Genomic DNA, 22,420 nt, shown 5'->3' with positions numbered 1-22,420 from the left:
GATTGGATAAGGAAATATGACCTATCTATATGCTGTCTATAAGAAACACATCTTAGACCCAGGGATTCAAAGAGATTGAAAGTGAATGGCTGGAAAACAATCTTACAGGCAAACAATAACCAAAAAAGGGCAGGAGTAGCTATATTAATATCAGACAAAATAGATTTTTAAATACAAAACTATTGTGAGAGACAGGATGGACACTACATATTAGTGAAAGTGATACTTTTTCAAGAAGAAAGAACAATCATAAATATTTATGCCCTTAACAAGGGCGCCTCCACATAAGTGAGGCAAACACTGCAAAAACTAAGGGAAGGAATAGATGCCTTGACAATGACATTGGGGGACTTTAACACACCACTGTCACCAATGAACAGAACATCTCAAAAGATAATCAATAAAGATTGAACAATATGTCAGAGGATCTGGACAACATAGACATATACAGAACATTACACCCAAATATAGCAGGATACACATTCTTCTCAAGTGCACAGGGATCATTCTCCAAGATAGACCACATGCTAGGCCACAGAGAAAGTCTCAATGAATTCAGAAAGATTGAAATTATACAAAACAATTTCTCAGATCACAGTGAAATGAAGCTGGAAATCTGCAAGGGCCAGAGACCCAGATTTGGCACCAAGATATGGAAGTTAAACAACATACTCTTAGGAAAACAGTGGGTCAAGGAAGAAATCTCAACAGAAATCAATAATTACTAGCGGCGGACTTGGCCCAGTGGTTAGGGCGTCCGTCTACCACATGGGAGGTCCGCTGTTCAAACCCTGGGCCTCCTTGACCCATGTGCAGCTGGCCCATGTGCAGTACTGATGCGTGCAAGGAGTGCCCTGCCATGCAGGGGTGTCCCGCACGTACGGGACACACACACACAAGGAGTGAGCCCTGTAAGGAGAGCCACCCAGCGTGAAAGAAAGTGCAACCTGCCCAGGAATGGTGCCGCACACACGGAGAGCTGACACAACAAGATGACGCAACAACAACAAAAAAGAAACACAGATTCCCGTGCTGCTGTCAACAACAGAAGTGGACTAAGAAGAAGACACAGCAAATAGACACAGAGAATAGACAATGGGGGGGGGGGAGGAAGGGGAGAGAAATAAATAAACAAAAATTTAAAAAAAAAGAAATCAGTAACTACCTTGAAACTGATGAAAATGATAACACAACATATCAAAACTTATGGGATGCAGCAAAAGCTGTATTGTGAGGGAAATTCATAGCCATAAATTCATACCTCAAAAAAGAAGAGCTAAAACTGAAGAACTAACAGCACAATTGGAGAAATTAGTAAAAAAAAAAAAAAAAAACTAAACCCAAAGAAAGAAGAAAGAAAGAACACAGATCAGAGCAGAACTAAATGAAATAGAAAATAAGAAAGTGCATGAAAAAATAAACAAAACAAAGAGTTGGTTCTTTGAGAAGATCAATAAAATTGACAAACCCTTAGCTAGACTAACAAAGAAAAAGAAAGAGAAAATGCAAATACACAGATAAGAACTGAGAAAGGAGATATCACCACTGACCCCACTGAAGTAAAGGATACTTTACTTCCATAAGAGGATACTTTGAAAAACTATATTCCAACAAGAAAGACAATTTGGAGGAAATGTACAAATTCCTAGAAACACATAAGCAGCCTACATTGATGAAAGAAGAAATCAAAGATCTCAACAAACCAATCACAAGTAAAGAGATAGAATCAGTCACTAAAAACCTCCCAACTAAGAAAAGCCCTGGGCCAGATGGCTTCACAGGTGAATTCTACAAACATTCCAGAAAGAACTAACCCCAATCTTGCTTAAACTTTTCAAAAAAATCAAAATAGAAGGAAAATTGCCTAACTCATTTTATGATGCCAAAATTACCCTAATACCAAACCCAAATAAAGACACCACAAGATAGGAAAATTACAGACCAATCTCTAATGAACCTAGATGCAAAAATTCTCAAAAAAAATACTTGCTAATTGCATTCAACAACACATTAAATGAATTATACACCATGACCAAGTGGTTTTCATTTCTGGTATGCAAGGATGGTTCAACATAAGAAAATCAATTAATGCAATACACCACATAAACAGATTAAAGGAAAAAAACCACATGATCATATCTATAGATGCAGAAAAAGCATTCAGTAAAATACAGCACCCTTTCTTGATAAAAACACTGCAAAAGATAGGAATAGAAGGAAACTTTCCAAACATGATAAAGAATATATATGAAAAACCCACAGCTAATATAATTTACAGTAGTGAAATCCTAAAATCTTTCCCTCTAAGATCAGGAACAAGGCAAGGATGCCAACTTTCACTCCTTCTACTTAACCTTGTGTTAGAAGTACTTGCTCAAGCACTGAGGCAAGAACCAGATATAAAAGGGATCCAAATAAGAAAGGAAAAAGTCAAAATTTCACTATTTGTAGATGACATGGTGTCCTATACATAGAAAGCCCTGAGAAGTCTACAACAAAGCTTCTAGAACTTATTATATATAAATGAGTTCAGGAAAGTTGCAGGTTATAAGATCAATCCACAAAAATTAGTAGCATTTCTGTACACTGATGATAAGAATCTGAAGAGGAAATCAAGAAACAAATACCATTTACAAGAGTAAATTAAAAAATCAAATACCTAAGAATAAATTTAACTAAAGATGTAAAAAAGACTTATACACAGAAAACTATACAACACTGTTTAAGGAAATCAAAGAAGACCTAAATAAATGGAAGAATATTCCCTGTTCATGGATAGGAAGACTAAATATTATTAAAATGACTATCCTACCAAAACTGATCTACAGATTCAATGCAATTCCAATAAAAAATCAACACAATATTTTTTAATGAACTAGAAAAACTAACTATGAAATTTATTTGGAAAGAAAAGAGGGCCTGAGTAGCCAAAGACATATTGAAAAAGAAAAATGAAATTGGAGGACTCACACTACCTGACTTCAAAACACACTACAAAGCTACAGTAGTGAAAACAGCATGGTATTGGCACAAGGATAGACACACTGACCAATGGAACCAAATTGACAGTTCTGATATAGATCCTCATATATACACTCATCTGTTATTTGACAAGGCCGTCAAACCCACTCAACTGGGAAAGAATGGCCTCTTCAACAAATGGTGCCTACTGAATTGGATATCCATATGCAAAAGAAGGAAAGAGAATTACTCTCTCACACCTTATACAAAAATCAATTCAAGATGGCTGAAAGACCTAAATATAAGAGCCAAGACCATAAAAATCTTAGAAAATAACGTAGGGAAGCATCTACAGGACCTTGTAATAGGAAATGGCTTCATGAACTTCACACCCAAAGCATGAGCAGCAAAAGAAAAAATAGATAAATGGGACTTCCTTAAAATTAAAGCCTTTTGCACCCAAAGGAATTTGTCAAGGAAGTGAAAAGAGAGCCTACCCAATGGGAGAAAATATTTGGTAACCATATATCTGATAGGAGACTTATATTCTGCATATATAAAGAACTCCTCTATCCCGAAAATAAAAGACAAACAACCCATTTGAAAAATGAGCAAAAGACCTGAACAGATGCTTCTCTAAAGAAGAAATACAAATGGCTAAAAAGCACAAGAAAAAATGCTCAAAATCATCAGCTATTAGGGAAATGCAAATCAAACTACAATGAGATACCATCTTACTCCCATAAGACTGGCAGCTATCAAAAAAACAAAAGACTACAAGTGCTGGAGAGGATGTGGAGGATTGGGAACCCTTGTCCACTGCTGGTGGGAATGCAGAAGGATCCAGCCATTCTGGAGGACAGGGAAGAGATAAGATGAGGGCATAGGGATACCATTGGGTGGAGCTTTGCAGGCTTGAGGGGGACTAGGGTTGGGTGGATGGGTCAGATGGCCAAAGGACTTGGGGGGAGGGCTGGAGGGAACAGTTGAATATGGGAGAATCTCAGGTGTATGGTTGAAACTATAAGGTTGAGAAAACTCTTTAGAAAATATAAGGAAGGATTACATGTTAAAGGTGCTTAAGGGGGGGTATCTGGCACAGGTGCAGGCTGCTAGGGAGTGTGTGAGTGCTCAGTTTGTCATAGTGTGTTAAATCATTGGGTGGAGACCATACAATGAGTGTGACAGTGTACCCACATCCTGGGGAGACTTGATATTCTTAAATGGAGAGAATTGTGTCCCTGAAGATAATCGGTGGCTTCCAATGTTTTAGGGCAGTCCACTGTGTCAAGCCCTCAGCATTGTTGCAAGTATCTGTAAATCTGGTCCCTCAAGTAGTGAAGATTGATTGTCACTGTGGGCCCCGAGGGGAGGGAGAGAGAGATAAACAGATGGAAGCAGGGCAACTGGGTGGAAATGGAAGTGCTCCACAAGATCATGTAACAATGGATATAGGACATGTTAATGTACACCAAAATGTATATAAGTCTATAAGCTAACATGTAAACCATAATGTAAAATATCAGGAAACTAAAAATTTAGAAAACTGTACAGTCTAAAATATAAACCATAATGTAAACCAAATGGAACCATGTTTGAAAGCTAAGTTTCAAAATCTGTACATCAGCTGCATCAAATGTAGCATGGACATGTAAAATGATCATTGCTGGGGAAGGGGGGGTTTGATATTGGATATATGGGAGTCTCCTATATTGTATATGTGAATTATTGTGATCTAAAACTTTTTTGAAGGCAAAATTGAAAATTAGAAAAAAAAAATTTAAAGAATGGATGTAGACACTGAGGAAGAAATGAAAGAAAGTGCCTTGACACTGTACATACAAGGCAACACCTATTACAGTGATGAAAGGCAAAATGTTAAAAAGAAATCTTTGTAATATGTTTGTTTTTATTAATACACCAATTTATTTTTATTTTATCTTAGTATTTCTAAATTAGCATGTATACTTCTAATCTTTAAACCCTTCACTATATTTCATTTTCCTATTAATTGAATTTGGCAATATATTAGGCTTCATTGTTGAAGAAGTTTTGGACCACAGAGAGGTTCAACTATGGCAGGGGAGGAATATTGGTATGGGGTGTTATTGATGGGGGGGCACATGGTTGGGAGGGAGTTCTCCAGGGCATGTATATAGGGGACATAAAAATATTTGGACAACAGTTACAAATGACAACTGAGGGAGTGCTGAGTTCCTACCTGGAGGAGCTCTATCACATTCCCCAATGGAACAGCAACAATCCCCCAAGTGCAATAGCAAAGACCAATGAAGAACGATTTTCCAACAACAAGCCCTTGATACTGATGACCATGCTTATGAGTCTGTGTGCCTGAAATATGAACTAGGCCTAGTGCTGCGGAGTGCCTAAGAGTTACCTCCTGAGAACCTCCATTTTGCTCAAATGTGGCCACTCTCTAAGCAAACTCAGCATGTAAATGCATACCTTCCCTCCAGCATGGGACATGACTCCCAGGAATGAGCCTCCCTGGTGCAGAGGGATTACTACCACAGCACCAGCTGGTGATGTAAATAGAAAAAGACCTGGAGTAAAAGGATCAACTCAGACCAGCAGAATATCTCAGCCCACATGTAGAATCATATGCTAAAAACTGCTTTTTGACCTTGAATAAAAGGGAGAAATGGCAAAAACAAAATAGTTTATATGGCTAAGAGTCTTCAAAAAAGAGTCAGGAGGTCATCAGAGGGGTCATGCTTACACACTCGTCAGGAGGATCCCAGAAACAGCCAAAGTGGATGCAACCCCAGGTACTGGTTCTCTGAGGGCTACAGAGACCCACAGGGATATGGTCATGGCAGATAGCTCTGGAGCTCAGTACCATGTCAGTGGGCCCTACTTTGGAATTTATGTCCCCAACTGTGATGGAGTTGGGCTCAGATGTGACCTTTCTACATATGCCTCTTCTGTCACTTTTTCTGAACCTTTGGTTGGTGCTAGCATTGGTGTATTCTCAGGAGACTTGAATCTCTGGACTGCCCATGTGCCAGCTGTGCCCTGAGCCTCAGCAGAGTTGCAACTCCTACTATCTGGTTTGTTGGACTTATGCAGATCAGCTAACAGGGAGGTGGAGATGGTCAATCACCATACCAGGGAACTGAGAGTGCCTACAAGCAGGAGAATTGCATCCATCATCCATGTGGAATCTAAGCCCCCTCTCAATATAGAGGTAGAGTGGACATCACCATCCCAAGGCCCACAGAATGGAGGAATAAAATATGAATTAGAGTGGACTTACTGATATTCTACTATAAAACTTTTGTGACTACTAATCGAAGAAATTTTATCATTGATGAGGAGAAAGTGGCCATAGTAGTTGCTGAGGACAGGGAGAGGGAAGAGATATGATAAGGGGGCATTTTTGGGACTTTGGAGTTGTCCTAAAAGATATTGCAGAATCAGATGCTGAACATTATATATCCTGCCATAATCCACTGAATATACAGGGGAGAGTGTGAACTACAGAGTAAACTATTATCCATGTGTGCAGCAGTGCTCCAAAATGTGTTCACCGAGTGTAATGAGTGTGCCACAATGATGGTGGGGGTTGTTGGTGTGGGAGGAGTGGGGTGGGGGGATTGGGGGTATACAGGAACCTCTTATGTTTTTTTTTAATGTAACGTTCTATGTGATCTATTAACTTTAAATAAATAAGTAAATAGATAGATAGATAGATAGATAGATAGATAGATAGATAGATAGATAGCTAAAAGAAGACATTGACTAAGCACAAAGAAGAATGTAAAAGCATGCAAAGAAACCATGCAGGCCAGAAGCAAATGACAAGGCATAGTTAAAGGACTGAAAGAAAAGAACAGGCATTCCAGATCTCTATATTAAACAACAACAACAATTCCCTTCAGGAATGAAGGGAAATCAAGACATTTTTTCAGAGGAAGGAAAACTATGAGAATTTGTTGCTGGCAAACATACCTAAAAGGATGGCTAAAGGAAGTTCTTTAAATGAAAAGGAAACATCAGGAAGTAAAGAAGGCTTCTGGGATAATGGCAGACTAGAAAGACACGGGACTCTCTTCTCCAGAAAAATAGCTAGAGGATAAGCTGAAACAGCCTAGAAAAAGATCTTCTAGGATTTAGGACACCAGATAAAGACTAGACACTGCCCAGAGGAGAGAGGGACAAAGGAGGGGAATCACAACCACAGAACTGTGAGTTGAAACCAGTGGCAGCTGCTGCTGGCACCATTGCCCACACTAAAGACACTTTAGAATTCTCAGGCCTCTGGGTCTGCCACTACAGAAAAAGGGGCCCAGGGATCTACCACCCCAGGAAAGGGGAGAGAGGGACACACAGCCTAAGGCTGACTCAGCTTCTGACCCACTAATTCGTTCTGCAGTGTCCCAGGAGCCCTTCCAGGCTGGGTGTGGCTGCGCCATTGCTTGCCTTGGAGCCAGCAAGCGGCTAAGGATATACAACCCTCCCAATCTCCTTCTCTTCTAACAGGGACCAATTATTGAAGACTCATAGGGGAGTGGAAATATTTCTGACCCCAGAAAAGGGAGGGAGCTGTCAAAGAAGGCTGGAGAACTGTAGCAGAGAAAGTTTGAATTACAAGGCTTATAGCCTCCAGACAGGACACTCTATCACTTTGATCCCTTCTGTGTTGCAACAAATACACTCCAACCAGGCACTGGACTAAGAGCTGCCAAAGAGTGCCATCTCCTGGCAGACCAAGGAAGTGCATGCAAGAAAATTAAAAGTAAGTAGGAGAGAGAGGACAACCAGCAAGATGGCGGCAGAGTAAGGCACTCCTAGAGTCAGTTCCTACTACAGGGGAGTTAGTAAACACCCAGAGTATCTGGAGCTAGCTGAAGCACCTGTTTGTGTGCTCCAGGAGGCTAGAAGAACATCCTGAAACATCCTTGAAGGAATGAAAGGAGGTGACTGCCCATCTGCAGAGAAGACTCATAAGTAGAGCACACCACACCATGGAAGCCGGTGCCCATCCCCCACTGGAGGCACAAGCTATGACGGGAGCTGTTCCATGGCTGGAATTGAAAGCTCAATCTTCCCAAAAATAGGGGAGGAAGAGAGAGTTGGGCACCAACTTCAGCTATTGATGAGTAAATTCATTGTGCTAAAGTATAATCCAGAGGACAGCTAAAGTTTGAACCTGTCCAAGTCAGAAAGAGGCCAGTAGCCACCATCTTAACTCTGCACCTGGCATGAGGGAAAGTGGGGCGAACTTAAAATCACAGTACTGGTGGGGACCAGCTTTTTTCCATCCAGATCAGATTGCAGGTCTAGCCTAGGCCTCAGTGCCACCTCCAGCAAGGAGGATGCTCCATGAACCTGTGCCAGCCTTTCTAGGAAATTACCGACCAAACCATGGAGGTCAGTGATTACCCTACTCTGGCAGCACAAGCCACCCCAGGAGCTATTCTGTGGCTGGAAATGGAAGCTCCATTTCCAAAAACAGGGGAGGAGGAGACTGTTGGCTACTGATTTTGGCTACTGATTGGTAGACTCAGCCAACTAAACTATAACCCTGGGAACAACTGGGGTGTGAATCTATCCAAGTCAGAAAGAGGCTGGTGGCTTCCATTTTGACTCTGTCCCCAGCCTGAGGAGAAGCTGGACTGACTGAAAATCACAGTGATGATAGGAACCAGTTTCTTGCACCCACATAGGCCTTCAGCCCCACCTCTGGCAGGGAGGAGGCTGGTGGATCCTGCACCTGCAGGTACCTGTGACTGGCACAGACTGAAAATTGGAAGTCTACTGGGACAACTGTGGTCATCTTGGACCCTCACTGCATAAATTGATGCCCACACCTCCAGCCCTGTCACTATCCCAGGCAGGGGAGAAAGGGTGTGAAGCTTCATCAATCTCTCTGGGCAACTACAGTCTTGGCCTGCATGCCTTGGATTATTCCACACAGCTGTGACTCTGTCTCTACCCCAGGCAAAGGAGAAAGTTGGGAGAAACTTCATTGGTCGCTGGCACAATGAGGGCAGCTTAAGCCAATGGGAGCTTATAGCACCAAATACAACTTTGGCTCCTAGTGCACAACCAGCAAGGGAGAAATGGCAGAAAGTGCTAAACTAAAGAGAAAAACCGCACACAGAATAAATACTTCAGTAATCCAGATGCAAAGACACCAACAAAAAATTACAATTCACGCCAAGAAATAGGAAGAAAAGACCTAATTAAAGGAACAAGATAAGCCTCCAGATGACATAAAGGACTTGAGACAACTAATCATAGATGTTCAAACAAATATCCTTAATAAATTCAATGAGATGGCTAAAGAGATTAAGGATATTAAGAAGACATTGGATGAGCACAAAGAAGAATTTGAAAGCATACATAGAAAAAGAGCAGATCTTATGGGAATGAAAGGTGCAATCAATGAAATTTTAAAAACATTGAAATCATATAATAGATTTGAGGAGGTAGAAGAAAGGATTGATGAGACTGAAGAAATGGCCTCTGAAAGTGAACATACAAAAGAACAGATAAGAAAAGGATGGAAAAAATTGAACAAGGTCTCAGGGAACTAAATGACAGCAAAAGGTGTGCAAACATATGTGTCATGGGTGTCCCAGAAGGAGAAGAGAAGGGAAAAGGGGCAGAAGGAATATTTGAAGAAATAATGGTAGAAAATTTCCCAACTCTATTGGGAAAAATTCCCAAGAGCCATAACGTACTCCCATATGAAAAAATCCAAATAGACCAACTCCGAGACACATACTCATCACAATGTCAAATGCCAAAGACATAGTGAGAATTCCAAGAATAGCAAGAGAAAAGCAATGCATAACATATAAGGGATACCCAATAAGATTAAGTGCTGATTTCTCACCAGAAACCATGGAGGAAGAAAGACAGTGGTCTGATATATTTAAGATACTACAAGAGAAAAACTTCCAACCAACAATCTTATACCCAGCAAGACTGTCTTTCAAAAATGAGAGCAAGATTAGAATATTCATAAATAAACAGAAACTGAGAGAATTTCTAAGCAAGAGACCAGATTTTCAGGAAATACTAGAGGGTGTGCTAGAGCCTGAAAAGAAAATACAGGAAAGAGAGACCTGGAAGAAAGTCTAGAAATGAAGATTATAACAATAAAAGTAATTAAATGTGTTAAAAAAGTGGTGAAAATAAAATATGACAGGTAAAAGTCAAATAGTCAGGAATAATCTTAACCAACAATGTAAAGCACTTGTTTTCAGAAAACTTCAACTCAATGTTAAAAGAAGTCAAAAAAGGCCTAAATAACTGGAAGATAATTCCATGTTCATGGATTGGAAGACTAAATATCATTAAATGTCAATTCTACTCAAATTTGTATACAGATTCAATGCAGTCCTGATAAAAATTCCAACAGTGTTAAAAAAACTTGAAAGTATGATTATCAAATTAATTTGGAAGTGTGAAGGGTCCTGAATAGCCAGAAACATCATAAAAAGGAAAAGTGAACCCTCATCTCCAGACTTTAAATCATATTACCTAGCTATAGTGGTAAAACAGCACGGTACTGGTGTAAAGACAGACACATAGACCAATAGAACCAAACTGATGGTTCAGAAACAGACCCTCACACATATGGTCAAGTGATTTTTGACAAGCCAGTCAAACCCACACAGCATGGCAGAACAGTCCATTCAACAAATGGTGCTGAAAGAATTGGATATCCATAGCTGAAAGAAGGAAAGAGGACCCCCTAACTCACACCTTACCAAAAATTAACTCAAAATGGATCAAAAACCTAAAAATAAAAGCAAGGTCCTATAAGAAATTGTAGGAAAATATCTTCAAGACCTGGTCGTAGGTGGTGAATTCTTAAAGGAGATAAGAGGAGGACTGAGATGGACTACTGATATTTAATGTATGTAGAAGTTTTAATGAACTTTACTGTAAAACTGTGGAAATGTATAGAGTGGATGGTAAAACTATAGCGAATAACAGCTAGTTTATAAATGGGGATGTGGCTGAAAATGGTAGTCTAGGTATATGTATTAGCAGTCAAACGGGTGCTGATGCAAAATACCAGAAATGGGTTCGTTTTCATAAAGGGTGTTTATTTGAAATAGGAACTTACAGATATCAGGCCATCATGCATAAGTTACTTCCCTCACCAAAGTCTATTTCCACATGTTGGAGCAAGATGGCTGCCGACAGCTGTGAGGGTTCAGGCTTCCTGGGTTCCTGCATTCCTAGGGCTTGCTTTTCTCTGGGTTCAAGGTTCCTTTCTTTCTGGGGCTGGCTTCTCTTTCCTCTGTGAGCTTACTTTGAGGGGCTCCAGCTTAAGGCTTCAGCATCAAACTCCAACAGCAGAACTCCAACACCAAAAAACCCTCAACTCTGTTCTTTCCCCTGCCCCAATCATAACTCAATCATGCCCAGGTACAGATCAGATTACAAACATAATACAATATCTATTTTTGGAATTCATAACCATATCAAATTGCTGTAGTATATAAATGCCAATTGACAGAATGCTAGAGAATAATGTAGGAATTCTAGATGAATGAGAATTGTGGTTGATGGTACCAATGCAAGAGTTTCCTTTGTGAGCTAGAGCAAATGTACATCACTACTGCAGGGTGTTGGGAATGTGGAGAAGTATGGGAAAAAATACAGCTGGAGTGACCTATGGACTGTGGTTAGCAGTAATAATATAATATTCTTGCATCTATGAGAAAGATGTACTGTGTTGATAATGAGGCAGTATGGAAAATGTGAGGCAAATATACACTATGGACATGGTAACAATCAGATGATAATATCTTATCTGTAGCAATGTTCCACCACACTGTGGTGTGTTGATAGAGGGGTGTTGTTTGGGAACTCTGCACATGTGCATGATTGTTTTATGAGTTTACAACTTCTGTCATAAAAAATATATTTAAAAATAATAATAGTGTGGGTTGGAGGAAAAACACACCAAATGTAATAAGGACTATGATTAGTAGTAAGATTTTGACAATATTCTTTCATAATTTATAACAAACGTCTCACGACAATGCAAGGTGTTGGTGGAGGGTGATGTATCAGACCCTTGTTTGATGTTACAGATGTTTGCTTTGTAAGTTCACAACTTTTACTATACACTTAATTGTTTATGTATGTTCATATATAAATGATATAAAGATAATAATAGGAACGGACTTTGGCCCAGTGGTTAGGGCGTCCGTCTACCATATGGGAGGTCCGCGGTTCAAACCCCGGGCCTCCTTGACCCGTGTGGAGCTGGCCATGCGCAGCGCTGATGCGCGCAAGGAGTGCCGTGCCACGCAAGGGTGTCCCCCGCGTGGGGGAGCCCCACGCGCAAGGAGTGCGCCCGTGAGGAGAGCCGCCCAGCGTGAAAAGAAAGAGCAGCCTGCCCAGGAATGGCGCCGCCCACACTTCCCGTGCCGCTGACGACAACAGAAGCGGACAAAGAAACAAGACGCAGCAAATAGACACCAAGAACAGACAACCGGGGGGGAATTAAATAAATAAATAAATCTTTAAAAAAAAAAAAAAAAGATAATAATAATAGGGTTGGTTGGGGGGGAAATGAATCATATATAAATGATTTTTAAAAATAAAATAAAATAAGTAGGAGAGGTTTTTTCCAGCCACTATAGCCTCCCTTCCCAAGGTCCTAGGAAGTGACTCTACAACCAATTACTGGGTCCAGTGCCCAATTTTAAGTAACGAGCAGGGCAATCCTATCTAGGTCAAGCCAAGAATCAAATAGCAGTGATAACACACAGCTTTCTGCCACTAAATCCCTAAAAAGGAGAAAGAAATTAAGCATCTGAGTAAACTACATCCTAATCAGATGCCTACATATCAACAAAAAATTATGAGCCATACTAAGAAAATAGAAGACATGGTCCAAGAAAAGGAATATATCAAAGCCACTGAAGAGATGCAGAATTTGACAGAACTAATCAGCAAGATGCACACAAATCTCCAAAGTCAAATTAATGAGTTAAAAGACAATATGGTCTAAGAGATAAATGACATCAAGAAGACACTGAGCAGGCACAAAGAAGAATTTGAAATCCTGAACAGAAAAGTAACAAAGCTCATGGGCGTGAAAGACACAATAAGTGAGCTCAAATACACATTTGATGCATACAACAGCAGACTCAAAATGATAGAAGAAAGAATAAGTGATACTGAAGACAGAACAGCTTGAATTGAAGAGAGAAAAGAATGTAAAAGATTAAGCAGGGGCTCAGAGAGTTGAATGACAACACAAAACACAATAACATATGTGTCATGAGAGTTCCAGAAGGAGAAAAGAAGGGAAAAGGGGCATAAAGAGTAGTTGAGGCATAGCTGAAAATTTCCCAATTCTCATGAAAGAAATGAACTTACATGTCCAAGAAGCACACTGTACTCCAATCAGAATAAATCTGAATAGACCTACTCCAAGACACATACTCTCAGAATGCCAAATGTCAAAGGTAAAGAGAAAATCCTCAGGAAGAAAACAGTAAGCAAAATACGACTAAATACAATAGACTTTCCTTCTTTTGAGTTTTCTAAATAAATTTTTGAGGGTTGAAGAAAAAAAATTATAATAAAGTACTTATGTTTACCCCTCGCAAAATCAGCTGGGGTTATGCATTTTTAAAACCTGTTAACAGGAACAGTATGTAATTTGCAGGGAGGGCCCAGTGCAAAATTAAAATGCAAGGTGCCTTGTTCATTACTAAGAATTCCGAGACGTCAACAGCAGAACATTAAATGAAACATACATGACTCCAGAGTTTGCATATCCATGAAGCCAGCCCTGTCCTGTAACACTGAGACTCTTTGCATCTGTATTTTCTTGCTAAAAGCTACATTTCCAGAAAAATCACAAATTCAGGTAAACCAAAAATACCAATCGATAGTTCTCTTATTTACCTTTAAACCACTGCTGGGGCAACAGAATGGAGTGGATTGTAATGCTTGCCCCACATTTGGAGCTGTGCCTGCCTCTGCTACCCCCACAGAGTGGTTCTAAGGAGCAGTGCAGGTGGGGGAGGGCCCCACCTCCTCTCCCAACCCAGGTTTCCATGGAAAAAACTCTCAGGTTCAGGGAGCACATGCTAAATGCCCACTGTGTGGTCAGTCCTGAGCTAAGAACTCCCATGTGTTATCTCCAGACCTCACATCAGCCCCCACATGGTAGCCACCATTATTATGCTCAGCTTTCAGGTGGGGAAACTGAGGCCCAAGGTCGCACAGGATGGGAACCTAAATACTCTGAATGCCCAGCCAGACCACCATGGGAAAGGCTGGGGCTGGCAGGTTGACAGGGCGCACAGACTCTCTGCAATCCTGGCTGGAGTGCCCCGTGGGTTACTGGAGAGGTTTCACCCCATGTGTGGGTGTCCACCTGCAAGGTGATCCTCACCAGCCCTGGGTCATTGGATCTTCTGTTTTTAAGGAGATGCTGGAAAGTCGCTGTGCAGAGTGGGGAAATCCATGCAATATTTTCCAGTGTTGGCTTGCATTGAGACATGTGCGTCTGACACCTAGCCTGGTGCCCAGGCCACAGCTGGTGGCTTCCCCCAGGCCTACCTGCCTATTTCCCTGTCCCTGGATTCCTTGTAATGCCCCCATTCCACATGCACGCTGGCTCCCATCTGAAGGGGTAAGGCAAGGTGTGCACACTGAGTCCAGGAGGCATGAGTGGGGGCCCCCACCCATCTCGAAGCTGCAGGATGCTGCCCAGCCTCCCAGGGCCCCAGCTCACTTTGTGATGGTGAGCAGCGTGGCCTGGGAGGTCACATCCCAGATCTTGATGCTCTTGTCCGAGGAGACAGAAGCCACCTTCTGGCTGTCGGGGTCAAAGCAGCATGCTGTGATGGCCTTTTTGTGATGATCTGAGGCACAGGGAAAGCAATGCAACACCACATGTGCCATGTTCTGAGTCACATGCTTCACACGACCTGGAAGACTTACCCTGCTCCCCCAGCCAGCAACAATATGATGGAAACACAACCTCAGTTTCCAGAGGGGACTCTTCAGTCATAACAAATGTTTCCTGAATGCCTACCATGTGCCAGGCCTTGAATGACAAGCACACTCTTATGGGGAAAACACTCTAAGCAAGCAGCACCCAGTACGTGTGCCCAGGGCAGTAACGCAGTGTGACATCATGAAACTCACCATGGCTCCCAGCCAGCAGGAGCCTGGCCCAGCCTGAAGTGGTCAGGAAGGGACTTAAGAGTTAGCAAGGGAAGCAGGGAAGGAAAGGAGCCCCAGGCACAAGGAACAGCATCTGCAAAGGCCTGGAAGTGAGGTGAAGCGTGGAGAAGTGTGGTGTGCTGTGAGAAGTCCAAGTGTGAGAAGGAAAGTGAGAAATGCCAGCTGCAGGGCACTGCCAATGCCATGGTTGCATGCTAATAAAAATAATCATAAAGGACATATGGAGAGTGTGCATGCACACACACACCACACACATGCATAGTTCAGGAAGGCCACCCAGCAATGTATTGCTAATAGTAAGCACCTCTGGAGAGGAGACAAGGCACATTTACCCAACTTTTTACAATGATGATGTATTTTTTCCCTCTCCCCTTCCCCCCTCCCCAATTGTCTTCTGTGTCCATTCTCTGTGTGTTCTTCTGTGACCGCTTCTATCCTTATCAGAAGCACTGGGAATCTGTGTTTCTTTTTGTTGCGTCATCTTGTTGTGTCAGCTCTCTGTGTGTGCAGCACCATTCTTGGGCAGGCTGCACTTTCTTTCGTGCTGGGCGGCTCTCCTTACGGGGCGCACTCTTTGCACGTGGGGCTCCCCTACGTGGGGGACACCCCTGCGAGGCATGGCACTCCTTGCGTGCATCAGCACTATGCATGGGCCAGCTCCACATGGGTCAAGGAGGCCCAGGGTTTGAACCGTGGACCTCCCATGTGGTAGGCGGACGCCCTATCCATTGGGCCAAGTCCACTTCCCTAATGATGTATTTTTTAACTTTTTGAGATAAATGTAGGTTCCTATGCAGTGCAATCGTAAGAGACAATTCAGAGAGATCCAGTATGCCCTCCACCCACTTCCCCCCAGTGGTGACACTTTTCATCATGCTAGGACAGCATTGCAGCCAGGAAACTGACATCCAATGATTATGTGTCACTTTCATTTCTTTTTTAATGTTTTTCTTTCTTTTTTTCCTCCTCTAGGATTCACCAGGATTCAATCGTGGGGACCTCTGATGTAGCTGCACCACCTCAGTTCCTGGTTTCTGCTGTGCTTCATCTTGACTCTCCCCTTCATCTCTCTTTTGTTGCATCATCATCTTGCTGCATAACTCACTTGCACAGGCACTGGCTCACTGCGCGGGCATTCTCGCCATGCAGGCACTGGCTTGCCACATGGACACTGTCTCACCACACAGGCACTGGCTCACTGTGCAGGCATGCTTTCTCTTCTTTTTCACCAGGAGGCTCCAGGGATCGAACCAGGGTCGTCCCATATGGTAGGTGGAAGCCCTATCACTTGAGCCACATCCGCTTCCCTTTTCTTTCTTTTTATGTGTCGTTTTATATTTCCAAGTATAGGTAAAAATGCGAAGAAGGCTGAGCCTCCACTTGTTAAAAGATTAGGCATTAAATGTTCACAGAAAGTTGGAGAACATTGTTTCATTTATTTCAAGCACAAGACTGAATGGAAAAGCCTTAATCATTCTCAGACTCAACTTTCTGTGCTTTTATCAATCAGGTTCCCAACTTCAATGACAAGACTCAGACCATTATGGTTTCATCAAACAAAGCAATCAAAAGTCATTATCAGTCAGATGCTCAGCAGCCATTACTATGGTGAACAGACCAGCGCATGCAGCCTACACAACTCACCTTTAAGGTATGACACGGTGGTGGCATTTTCTGCATCCATTATACAGATTCCGTAATCCACATCCAAGCCAGAGACCACATATTTACCATCAGGAGAAAACTTACAGGTGACTATGAAGTTATCGTAGCTGACCTCCCACTGAAATAAGGCAACAATCAAACGGTTGTTTTCTGGTTCCTCAGAAAGTTAAGAACAGAATTATGATATGACCTGGTGATTCCACTACTAGGTATATATCCAAAAGAATTGAACACAGGGACTTGAACAGGTATTTGCACACCGAGGTTTATAGCAGCATTATTCACAAGAGTAAAAAGGTGGTAGCAACCTAAGTGTCCATCAACAGACGACGGATAAACAAAACATAGTATACACATACAATGGAATATTATTTAGCCGTAAAAAGGAATGAAGTTCTGAATTATGCTACAGCATGATTTGTGCAACAAGCTAAACACAAAAGGAAAAGTATTGTATATTCTCACATGAAATAAGCAGAACATCAAAATTCATAAGTCAGATATTTTGATGAGGGATGGTGGTGATGGCAGCACAATGATATGAATGTAATTAATACGACTGAATTGCATACTTCAAAGTGGTTAAAATGGGAGATTCTAGTTTGTGTGTGTATATATACATGTAAGTAACCAGAATAAAAATTTTTAAAAAAAACAAAACAGAATGGTACAATCCAAAGAGTGAACCCTAATATAAACTATGGACTATAGTTAAGTATATAATTATAATAACATTGCTTCATCAGCTGTGTATTAGTCAGCTAAAGGGGTGCTGATGCAAAGTACCAGATATTTGTTGGCTTTAATAAAGGGTATTTATTTGGGGTAAAAGCTTACAATTATAAGACTATAAAGAGTCCAACCCAAGGTACCATAGGAGGTACTTCCTCACCATAGTGTGTTGCCACGTGTTGCAAGATGGCAGCAATGTCTGCAGGGTTCAACCTTCCTCCTCCTCTTTATTTATTTATTTTTTTTTTAAGATTTATTTATTTATTTAATTCCCCCCCTCCCCGGGTTGTCTCTGTGTCTATTTGCTGCGTCTTGTTTCTTTTGTCCGCTTCTGTTGTCGTCAGTGGCACGGGAAGTGTGGGCGGCGCCATTCCTGGGCAGGCTGCACTTTCTTTCGTGCTGGGCGTCTCTCCTTACGGGGCGCACTCTTTGCGCGTGGGGCTCCCCTATGCGGGGGACACCCCTGCGTGGCAGGGCACTCCTTGCGTGCATCAGCACTGCGCATGGGCCAGCTTCACACGGGTCAAGGAGGCCCGGGGTTTGAACCGCGGACCTCCCATGTGGTAGATGGACCCCCTAACCACTGGGCCAAGTCCGTTTTCCCTTCCTCCTCTTTAGGCTCCGTGGGCCCAACATCTTTCAATCCCAGCTGTAGGCTGGAGGGCTCATTTCTTTCCAGGCTCAGCTGCTCTGGGGTCTGGTCTCTTCAACTGCAAACTGTAAATGGCTCAGCTCTCCCCCGGGGCTTTAGCTGTTTGACCCTTCTCCTTTCTGTCACAGGACACGATTGAAATAACCAAGTTCCCTCCTCTTCCATGTCTTCTTCTGTGAGTGTCCGTTTATATAGCCCACCAAGGGGGTGGGGAATTAACCCTGAGTTACATTCTACTAACACGGTTGAATCAAAGCCCTAATCTTAAAATAATTTACTCAAAGACCTTTCAGCTGAATCTAATACAATCAGACCAGTCAGAGGAACAGACCAGTTTACAAACATAATCTCTTTTTTTGGAATTCATAAATAATCTCCAACTGCCACAAGTTGTAACAAAAGTATCACACAAATGCAAAGTGTTAATAAAAGGGAAAACTGGGATTGTGTGGGGTATCTAAGGGTATCTATACTTTTTCTGTAAACTTCTACATTTTTTTCTGTAAATTTATAGCTACTCTAACAAAAAAAATTAACTTTGTTTTCTCTCTAGACCAGCTGTCCAACAGAACTTTCTGTGATGATGGAAGTGTTCTATATAGCCACCACCAGCTGCATGTGGTCAATGAGCATTTGAAATGACACCAGTGCAAATAAGGAACTGAATTTTTAAGTTTATTTAAATTTAATTAATTAATTAATTACTTGCCATGAATACCTTTAAAGTTTCCTCTTTTCTCTTGCAACTCTTGAGCCATATGAGGGAGAACATACCAAGGCTGCCTCCTTGGACAGATGAAGATGAATAGACTGAGCACATGGCAGAACTGGTGGCAAGTTTCGAGGAATGGCCATGTTCATTCCTCCCAGTTGGGGTAAACTAGTGTTTGTTGAACGTCTGTTCTGTGCATGGCACCATGGACAAGACTCTACAGCCCCAGTGCCTCAGACAGCTCGCAGTCCCCTGGGGGAGGCTGGCACCATGAACAACTCCCCAGTGTAGGAAAGGGGGATCTTTCTGTATGTTACAAGTTCTGTTATTGCCACTGTGGCAGTTTTAAACCACACCCATAAATCTTTTGTCAGTTCTCTCTCCAAATGGTGGAGTGAAATTCCCTTCTCTTAAGCATGGATGGTCTTAGTGACACACTTTTAGGGCACAGATTATGCCAGAAGTGATCGTGTAGAATTAGGTCATCTAAGGCTTCACAGTTCCTTCCTTGCTCTCTCTTGGGTCCCTTGCTCTGGGAAAGTTAACTTCCATATTCTGAGGACACTCGTGCAGCCCAATGGAGAGGCCACGTGGAGAGGAGCTGAGGCCTCCTGCCTATAGCCATGTGAAGGCGCCATCTTGGAAGGGAACCTCCAGCACCAGTCAGGCCTTCAGATGCCAGGAGCCCCAGCTGCCACCTGATGGTGACCTCCTGGGAGACCTGAACCAGAGCCACCCAGGCAAACTGCTCCCAGATTTCTGACTGTCAGAAACTGTATGAAATAATAATAACAGAGAAAAGTGAAAACAGCCTTAATGTCCCATAACAGGGAATTGGGGAAATCCAGTGTGGCCTCTTCATATCATGGAATCCCACTGGTCTATTACAAATAATGATGTAGATGTTCTTTAGTCACAATTTATTATTTGGTGGGAAAAAATCAGGGTCCAAACAGTATGTATATAATGACACTATTTTTGTTAGCAAACACTCATGCATGTCTTCATATGTAAACATGTGTATAAGGAAAGAGAAACCAAGATGTTAATGAAGATCTCTAGATGGTGGTTTTAAGGGTGTTTTTAAATATTTTTTTTACTTGGCTTATTTTGTCTTTCTAAAAAAAAATTTAGAATAAATAATAATAGAATATTAAAATAACAACAGAATAAATTCATGGTAAAAATGAATATATGTTGACTTTTACACTAAGAGAAAAGATTATGGCTTTTTTTAAGTAGAGAAAACAGGAAGAAAACAGAGGAGAACTTGGGGGAGGGCAGGAGACAGGAGATCCTGAGGAGGCCTCCTGAGCAGGGCTGGGGCAGGAGAGAAAGGTTATCCCAGGATCTAGGATCTGTTTGATGGATGGATGGTGGCCCCTCCAAGATGGAAAGAGAACAGGTAGGGAAGGTCCCAGAAACCCTGTGTCTTGGCCACATGACCTTGGTCCCATGGGCTCAGCCTTCACTTCCTGCCCCATTGAATCCAAACACCCCACAGAAAACATCCCCTTTCCCCACCCATTTCTTCCCCTACCCCTGCCTAGTATGCCCAGCCCCCACCTTCTCTCAGTGAATCCAAATCGCCCATCCTTCAAGATCCATTCCGCATCCTGCCAACTTTGAGAGGTTTTCCTTGCCCAATCCTTGCCCTCCATCATCAGCAATGGCTACTGGGGCATGTTGTACTCATCTCTGTGTTGGGACCCTGAGAAAACACTCCTTTCCTCCAAGCCTGAAGCTTCTGTCATCTCCCCACCACATGCCCAGGCTGAGGCTGCCTGGGACCCAGTCCAGATGGCATGTCTGCGACCCCCACACCAGGGCAAGATGAACATACCAGGAGCTTTCCTGTCTCCAGGTCCCAGGCCCTGATCGTTTTGTCATAGGATGCTGCAACAATTCTGGAAATAAAATGCACAAACATAGGGTCTTAGCAACAGAGACAAGGATGCCTAGGGTTTCTATGAGGATGTTTTCTTCATAGAAAATTTTTCTAATTTAGGACTGAGATTGCAAATGATACCCTAGTCTTCCAAATGATGCTCCCAGGAAATACATTAGCAGATAGCTTTAATAAAAATAAATATAAATGCCTGTGAATAATTACATGCCAGTGTGTGGCCTTATGCCCACCTGCTCTCCTTCCATAGGAAACCCCCTCCCCCTGAAACTCAAGCACGAGCCCTGGCCCCTTTAGCTACATGGTTCTAAGAGGCCCACTGGGCCTGCTAGGTTTGGCTTGGAGACATCTGCACAGGTAGCTTCTGCTATCCAGAGACATCCCCAAATCTGTGATCTTCAGTGAAGCCTCAGGGACCCCAAATGGGACCTACACGAGGCTGACACAAGGGACCGCTGGGGCCAGGACGCCTACCCCCTGTTTCTTAGGAACATTCCTCTTAGAACTCATTGGAAAGAGAGAAGATGATACAAAGGGCACTACAGCTATATCATCTTCCTTAATCCTTCAGCCACCCAAATAGGTTCCCTTCTAGTCAGGGCATTTGAGGCATCATTCCTTCTGTTCTGCAGCCTACTGAACTCTAAGGGAATATCTACACTGCAGGAGGCTCAATCACTTTCTGCTCTGCTTATGTGTCTTACCCTTTTATAGGAAAATGGTTTAATAGGCAGCAATTTTGTTTTGACATGTTTCCTTGTACTTTTAGTAAAATGATATAAACATACTTCGTATATTGCACTTCACAAATTACAAATTTTACAATTTATTTATAAAATAAATTCCCATGAAACTTAAATTCCCATCCTGGTTTTCACAAAAATTTCTTCTGTAGCTCCTGCTCAGGGTAAAAGTAAATCCATTTTCAAGCAAAACCCCTTGCCCTTTAAAGGCTCACCTCACATCTGAGGAAGTAGATTTCAGCAAACACATCCCAGAGGCCCTTCTCTGTGTGTGACTGCCTGGTAGCATTGCCCCTCCCCAGATGAGAGCCTCGGGCTGGCCTCTGCTTCCTTGGGCCTCGATTTCCCCTGTGAAATGAGGGCCTGGACCAAATCACTCGGGCCCCTTGCAGGCACAACAGCCCACATGCATGATGACTACAGAGAGAAACTTCATGAGGAAAATTCAGACTGGCTGTGCATTATTCACAATAAATTTCATCATTTTAACACTTCAGATTTGTAAAGTGTGTTGTCGTGCCAGTGATGTGCTTGTACCCAGGCAGCTTCCTTTACTCTCTTCTCCTGACCCGGGTAAGATGAAGGAAAAGTCACCTTCTGCTGTCAGCCGTGATGCTGCACTCCAGAACAGGAGCTCTGGGCTGAGGCTCAAAATTCCGAATAACAACTCCATTGATAGCATCCTCAAATAAACAAGAGAGAGAAAGAGAGAGCAGTCACTGCCGAAGCTGTGGAGTGAGTTAAACAGCAGCCCTTAGCTTGTTACAACAGCAAAGTATGAGAACCCCAGCATGCTACGACTCTTGCTCAGCTAAGAAGCAGGAAAGAACTTTCCAACATCTCAT

General features: G+C 42.4%; 1 protein-coding gene across 1 annotated transcript in view; it reads right to left on the bottom strand.

The window, feature by feature from the left end:
• The window catches only part of WDR88 (WD repeat domain 88), a 39,058-nt gene extending 22,209 nt beyond the window's left edge, over positions 1 to 16,849 (bottom strand). Inside the window, exons 1-2 of the mRNA XM_071208987.1 lie at positions 16,810 to 16,849; positions 14,711 to 14,840 (exon numbers count right to left, since the gene is read on the bottom strand). Of these exons, the coding sequence (XP_071065088.1) occupies positions 14,711 to 14,840; positions 16,810 to 16,849 (170 nt within the window). The remainder of the gene's footprint in view (positions 1 to 14,710; positions 14,841 to 16,809) is intronic.
• Positions 16,850 to 22,420: the final 5,571 nt, after the last annotated feature.

This window comes from Dasypus novemcinctus, chromosome 18, assembly GCF_030445035.2.
Source record: "Dasypus novemcinctus isolate mDasNov1 chromosome 18, mDasNov1.1.hap2, whole genome shotgun sequence".
In the NCBI taxonomy this organism is placed as follows: Eukaryota; Metazoa; Chordata; class Mammalia; order Cingulata; family Dasypodidae; genus Dasypus; species Dasypus novemcinctus.
This window is presented reverse-complemented; position numbering and strand designations above follow the sequence as displayed.